Source organism: Fukomys damarensis, unplaced genomic scaffold (assembly GCF_012274545.1).
Source record: "Fukomys damarensis isolate Sample0158 unplaced genomic scaffold, DMR_v1.0_HiC HiC_scaffold_36, whole genome shotgun sequence".
Classification (NCBI taxonomy): Eukaryota; Metazoa; Chordata; class Mammalia; order Rodentia; family Bathyergidae; genus Fukomys; species Fukomys damarensis.
In genome coordinates this window covers 45581437-45587671 of record NW_022900948.1, presented here as the reverse complement: position 1 = coordinate 45587671, position 6235 = coordinate 45581437, and the positions used below count along the sequence as shown (strand labels likewise).

The following is a 6235-nucleotide window of genomic DNA, read 5'->3' as shown; positions in this document are numbered from 1 at the left end:
CTGCAGCCTCTGCCCTCCGACCTCTGCGGCGGTAACTGGCTTCTCCGTCATCCTCCCAGGGGTCTGATCCTGCAGGACCTGACCTTCGTCCACCTCGGCAACCCTGACTATGTGGACGGCAAGGTGAACTTCTCCAAGCGCTGGCAGCAGTTCAACATCCTGGACAGCATGCGGTGCTTCCAGCAGGCGTGAGTGCCGGGACGCCGCGGGTGGGGCGGGCCCAGGACGGAGGGCGGCCGTGCTGTGGCGCTGTGGCCAAGTACCCTGTCGTGAGGCAGCCTCTGAGGGTGTGGCCGCCCCGCCGCAGGCACTATGACATCCGCAGGGACGACGACATCATCAGCTTCTTCAACGACTTCAGCGACCACCTGGCCGAGGAGGCCCTGTGGGAGCTCTCTCTGAAAATCAAGCCCCGGAACGTGACCCGGAGGAAGACAGACCGGGAGGAGAAGACCTAGGAGCGGCTCACGCCGGACCTGACCGCGCGAGAGGCCCGGAGAGAACCCAGGGCACAGGGAGCGGAGCGCAGGGGCCCAGGATGACTGGTGAACCGGGCCTGGCTCAGTTTTCCGCTTTCACCTCCACGTCCTGCCCGCCCCTCCCGCTCTCGGTGGAGGTGGCTTGGTGGCAGGGCTGGCGGGGGCACCTGCTCCTCCGCCCTAGGGTGGGTGCACGTTTCGCCGGAGTCCTGACAGGTGGCCCTGGGGCTGGCTGCGCCTGTCGCGCTGTGCACACCCCGGGCTCCATCGCTGGCTGCACCACGCAGAGCCTGCCCCTGCCACCCGTGTCCTCCGCTCTGGGGGCAGGGACGAGGAGGTGGCGGGAGGACTTGGCCACCAGAGTCACCGCGGAACTGGGCCAGCACAGCCCCCGGACGGCCACCCCTCTGCTGTGCTCGCCGTGTGCCTTAAATGCCGTCTCCTCCCTTCCTGGTCCCCAGCATCCAGGTGGCCGGCAGGTCCCTCCAACGGAGGAGCCACCTGGGAGCCTGGCTACGGTGGGGACACCGAGGGCCCGGCAGAAGCACCCACCCTCCCCGCCGAGGCTGACCCTATCCACCTGGCTCTGTGGCCTCCAACCTGGGCCAGCGGGCAGTCAGGGTCCAGAGGTGCCAGCGGCCCCGCCCTAGGCCTGACCCGTTGTGCTTCCAGTGCAGGGTCAGGAGCGCCAGGACCCGCCTGTGCTTCCCGGAGCAGCGCAGCGGAAGGAGGGGAGGGTGGGGTGGACAGCGGTGTCTACCCGCAGGTGCGGAGGGTGCCACAAGGCAGAGCCGGGTGCTCTCACCCCGGAAATGGGCTGTTTCCGCTCCCTCTCGTGCTGTTCGTCCTGTAAATAGGGGAGCTGTGTGACTGTCCCCGAACCTGTCACTTTATTATTTAAGGAGTGTGCGTGTGCAGTTGGGTTTGTTGGCAGTATTGTGTAGGTTGGGCTTTAGTCTGCCCTCTCCTGGAAGTCCTCCATTTCATCCCTGCCTGCTGCAGCCATCACCCTTGTCCGGCTCGGCCAGCGCCACCCTGCACACATGGGGGCACCTGCCCGCCATGCCCGGCGGACACGGGTGCTGTGCGGCAGGGTGGCCGCAGCAGAGCCGGTGCTGGAGGATGCAGACGGGCAGCGTCCCTCAGTGACCGCGCAAGAGGCCAGTGTGGGTGACGTGTGTGTAACTTATTGGCCGACGGGCCGTCCCTGGGAGCCGGGAGAGTCCGGGGTGTCCGGTCCCCTGAGGACGCTCAGGCCTCCCTGCAGGTGCCGTGGAGCGGGGCCGGCACATGCCGCAGGCCCTGTCCGAACCCCGACCTGATGCCCCAGCTCACGGTTCTGCGGCTGCCCTGTGACCTCCTGGCGTCACGGTGTCACCGACCCCACTGATGGTCCCACCGTGGCATCTTCCTGCAGTCCTTTCAAATGTGTCATTTTTATATGAAAGAAAAATAAACACATGACCGCCGCCCGGTGACGTCCTGTCTGTCCCAGCCTGCTCGCTGTGACTGGGAGTCAGGCTCCTATCCAGAATGTCCCCTCTGGGGCCACTGTCCCATCCCCGCTCCAGGATGGCACCGGTGCCCAGTGCCCGAAAGCGCTGTCTGCCTAGCACTCTGAGTCCCTGTCCCCTCCCGTCCAGGGCTGCTGTGTCCGTCCACATCCACTGAGCCCAGGGAGGACGAGGCAGTCTGCCCTCTACCCTCCACACACTCCCAGAGCCATGCCACCTGCTGTCACCCCACAGGCACCTTCCCTGAGCAGGGTGGGGGGGTGGCGAGAGGCGGCCCCTATGGCCTCAGCGCTCGGCCCTGCTCCTGTGCCCGGGGCAGATGCCACCCAGAAGGCCAGCTGAGTCCGCCCCTGTGCGGGAGACAGCCGACCCCAGGGGCCACACTTAGACAAGGTGCCGGGCGGGCCGATCCTCCCGGGAGCACCCAGGGCTTCAGGAGTGAGCAGGAACTTCTGTCAGCCCCAGTGGGGACCGGGCCTCGGGTGACTCGGGGCCCAGAGAGGGACCTGTGTGCCCCTGCATCCACTGCCGGCTCCCGAGGCAGCCAGGTGCTCAGTGGACACAGCACCCTAGGGACGGCGCCTTGCACACACAGGCTGCAGGCTGGAGGAGACGGCCCTGGCCCTACCACAGCTCACTGACCATGGGGCCTCAGGAGCGGCTGGGAGAGGGTGCAGGGACAACATCCGCCCCGGCCGTGCAGTCTGTGGGAACAGGAGCTCCTCTGTCCCAGCTCTTGGGTGCTCGGCACTCTGGACTGCCACGCCTCGTGTGGCCTTAGAGAAAAGCAAAATTGCAGCTCAGGAGGAGCTGCAAGCTGAGCAGGGTTGCACAGGCAAATCACAGCAAAGGGTGGAACCCAGGGGTTCTCCACAACACTGAGGCTGAGGCAGGAGGGTCATCCTGAGTTCCAGGCCAGTCTGGGAGACAGTGAAACCCTGTCTCAAAGCACAGAGGAAATTTTAGAGAATAATACGCAATATCCATTTATGGTTTTTACTTTAAAACACGATGCTGTGTCCTCATCCACCTTAGTCACCGGATCTGGCACTGCGGGACTTGTGGCTCCACCCCAAAGTCAAAATGTCCGTGACAGGGATTTTTTTTTTTTTTTTTGAGACAGGGTCTCACTATGTAGTCCAGGCTGGCCTTAAATTCACTGGGTAGCCCACGCTGGCCTCAAAATGCCTCAGCCTCCCGAGTCCTGGGATTACAGGTGCGCGCCACCACGCCCAATGAAAGGGAAATGCTTTGAACCGATACAGGACAAGGCAGCCACGATAGCACAGCTAAAGACCCTCAAGAAAGGAGACTGCAGGGCTGGGGATTTAGCTCAGTGGTTCCAGTGCCCACTTCTCAAGCACAAGGTCCCGAGTTCAATCCCCGGTCCTAAGAAAGAAGACTCCAGAGCTGCTGCAGAAAGTGGCCAGGACAGTGGGATGTGTTCGTTTGCAGTGGAGGGGGGGATTTGAGGGAGATGCATGGCAGTGTCTCTTCTATAACAAGTTCTTTTTAAAAAAGCAAACATTCACTGTATCTTTCAACCACATCCCCTAAGTTTATGAGCCTCAGAGATCTGAGCTGGTTTCTGTCCTTGACACCCTTCAAGCTGGAGTAGGGGTCTGGGTTGCTGGTGCCCTGGCACCAACAGGAACCCCCCAGCTCTCAGTGGGTAAAATTACCCTCATCCTAAGCCTCTGGGTCTTATGTTTCCACCTATAAGAACCAGACACAGACACAGGAGACAGGCAGGTCCATGGGCTCCAAGCCAGGCGTGGTACACCCCTGTAATCCCAGCACCTGGAGGCTGAGGCAGGGGGATCTCTGCAAGTTCAAGGCCATTCTGGGCTACATAGTATAGCCCTGTCTCAAGTAAATAAAGCACAGGCCCAAACCTGAGGGCACAGAATCCTGCCTTCAGGCCTGAGCTCTGGGAGTCAGCAGATATGGACAGGACAGAGCAGAGCTTATGGTGTCCTGAGAGTGACCCAGGATGCAGAATTGTGATGAATAACTGAAAAACAGAAACTGGAAAGTGGTTTCCGTCAGAAAAGCACTACCTAGGGCTGGGTGTGGTGGCGCACGCCTGAAATCCAGCACAGGCAGGGTGTGGAAAGCCAGTCAGCCCGGTCCCGGCCTTTGATCTGAGTTGTGGAAAGCAGCAAGTCCAGGGTTTATGATGGAGGCACTGCTTGGTGGGACAGCCCTACGAGAACCACAATAAAAGGGAAATTTCTCGTACATACAAATCATCATAAATGGCTAAATGAAGCCCAGTGGTGGTGCCTTAGTCACAGCTACTTGGGAGGCTGAGTGTTAAGGTTGCCTGAGCCAGGAGTTCGAGACCAGCCTGGTTGACATGGGAGATGCTGTCTCCAACAAATAGGAAAGTAAAATGTCCAGGACTCATGATGGTAGGGGGACCAGGCTGCCCCAAATCAAGACTTACTATGGAGCCCTATGACGGATGTGACAGTGGCACAAAGACAACTAAAGCCGGGCGTGGTGGCACACACCTGTCATCCCAGCACTTGGGAGGCTGAGGCAGGAGGATCGCTGTGAGTTCGAGACCAGCCTGGGCTACATAGTGAGTTCCAGGTCAGTCTCGGCTACATAGGGAGACCCTGTCTCAAACAAACAAGCAAAAAAGAAGCAACTAACTAGAGGACAGATCTGAACATGAGTCAGCCAATAAGGTGTTGGGGTGTAGGAGCCAACAGGAGGACCTTTGTGACTAGGAACCCCCGCTACTAGCTGAAGCCACTAAAAGCACTGATCACAAAGGAAAAGGTAGGCTTGACTCCATTAAAATTAAGATTTCTCACTAGGTGGTTCAGGCGACCTTGAACTGGCCTTTGACTCATGGTGATCCTGCCTCAGCTTCCAGAGTTCTGGGGATAGGTGTGCACCACTGTGCCCGGCTTGGAACAGCGTTGCAGTCTCTCGCCTTCTGTCATCTTCAGCTCCTTAGCAGAAATGCGGAACTTCAAGCTCCAATGAGGAGCAGAATCTGCTTTTTTTTTTTTTTTTGTACCAGGGATCGAATTCGGGTCCTTACGCTTGTGAAGCAGGTGGTGGCACCACTGAGCTAAATCCCCGGCCATTTTTCATTTTTGGTTTTTGTCTTGGTACCGGGGATCAAACTTGGAATTTTGCACTTGCAAGACAGGCAGCGGAACCACTGAGCTACATCCCCAGTCCTAGAATCTACATTTTAATTGGGTCCCCGGGACTTTAATACTTTAACACTCAAGGCACAGGGGCTGGGTGATTTTTCCATTCTGATTTACTTATTTAACAGTTTCGGCATGTGTGAGCCCTTGGGCTCAGATCCCAGCGCTGGAAAAGAACAAAAACCGAGTCCCATGAGAAGAACCACAGTTACTTTGTGGCACATACCCACCCTTAGACGTCCTCCTCCTCCTCCTCCTCCTCCGGTGGCCGGCGCGGCCCCCTTCTGGCCCAGCCTGTCCATGGCTCTGCTGGCATCGCCACTCGGCGTGAGCGGCAGGCAGAGGCCCAGAGCTGTCCAGGGCCAACAGCATCTCAGAGCGCCCAGGCCGGGCTGTGGACAGATGTGGCGCCTCCCTCTTCCGGGACAGGTGCGGCAGCAGGCAGGGCTGAAGCAACAGGTCCTTCCAGATGGCTCTGAAGATGGCTCTGTCCCGCTGCGGGCTCTCAAGGTCAAGGCAAGGCAAACGCCCCTCAGAGGGGGCCACCACAGATGCCATGGCCTGAGGACCCTCTGAGGGCAACAGCTGGCCCCAAGGGAATCTGAGTCCACAGAAGGGGTGGCCAGGCCGGGACCCTTGGCCTCAGGGGAGGTAGAGAGCCACCACCATGTAGACGACCCAGCTGGTGGACACGAAGACCCCAAACAGCAGGCTGAAGAGCACCAGCGAGCGGGCCTTGTGCGAGGTCTCCTCAGCCCGGGCCAGGTCACCCCTGCCCAGCGCCACCCGGGTCTGCAACAGGACGGACGGCCAGTGTAGGGTGAGCGAGGGCCCACCAGGCCCATGGCCCACAGGGCCAAAGGGTCATTGTGCTTGTGGAGGGAGGGACAAAGGCTCAGCAACCTGCCCGGGCCTCACGGTGGGGGTGGACCCCAAGTCCCCCACGGCCGGGAGCCTCCAGAGCCCCACAGACCTACGCTAGAGCTGTGACCCCCAGCCTGGCTTGCAGATGGCCAGGCCCTAGCTGCCTGCTCTGTTAGAGTGGCACCCACTGGCCCTGCCCAGTCCC

At 60.0% G+C, this 6235-nt stretch overlaps 1 protein-coding gene and 1 long non-coding RNA gene across 2 annotated transcripts in view; one reads left to right on the top strand and one right to left on the bottom strand.

The window, feature by feature from the left end:
• The first annotated feature begins 35 nt into the window (after nucleotides 1-35).
• Nucleotides 36-1949, top strand: LOC117284346. Its single transcript, XR_004515415.1, has 2 exons — nucleotides 36-188; nucleotides 308-1949. It is a non-coding gene; the product is annotated as an uncharacterized LOC117284346 (long non-coding RNA).
• A 3228-nt stretch (nucleotides 1950-5177) lies between these two features.
• Prrt1b (proline rich transmembrane protein 1B) overlaps nucleotides 5178-6235 on the bottom strand; it is a 6152-nt gene continuing 5094 nt past the window's right edge. Inside the window, exon 7 of the mRNA XM_033758998.1 lies at nucleotides 5178-5958. Within this exon, the coding sequence (XP_033614889.1) occupies nucleotides 5809-5958 (150 nt within the window). The 3' untranslated portion in view covers nucleotides 5178-5808. The remainder of the gene's footprint in view (nucleotides 5959-6235) is intronic.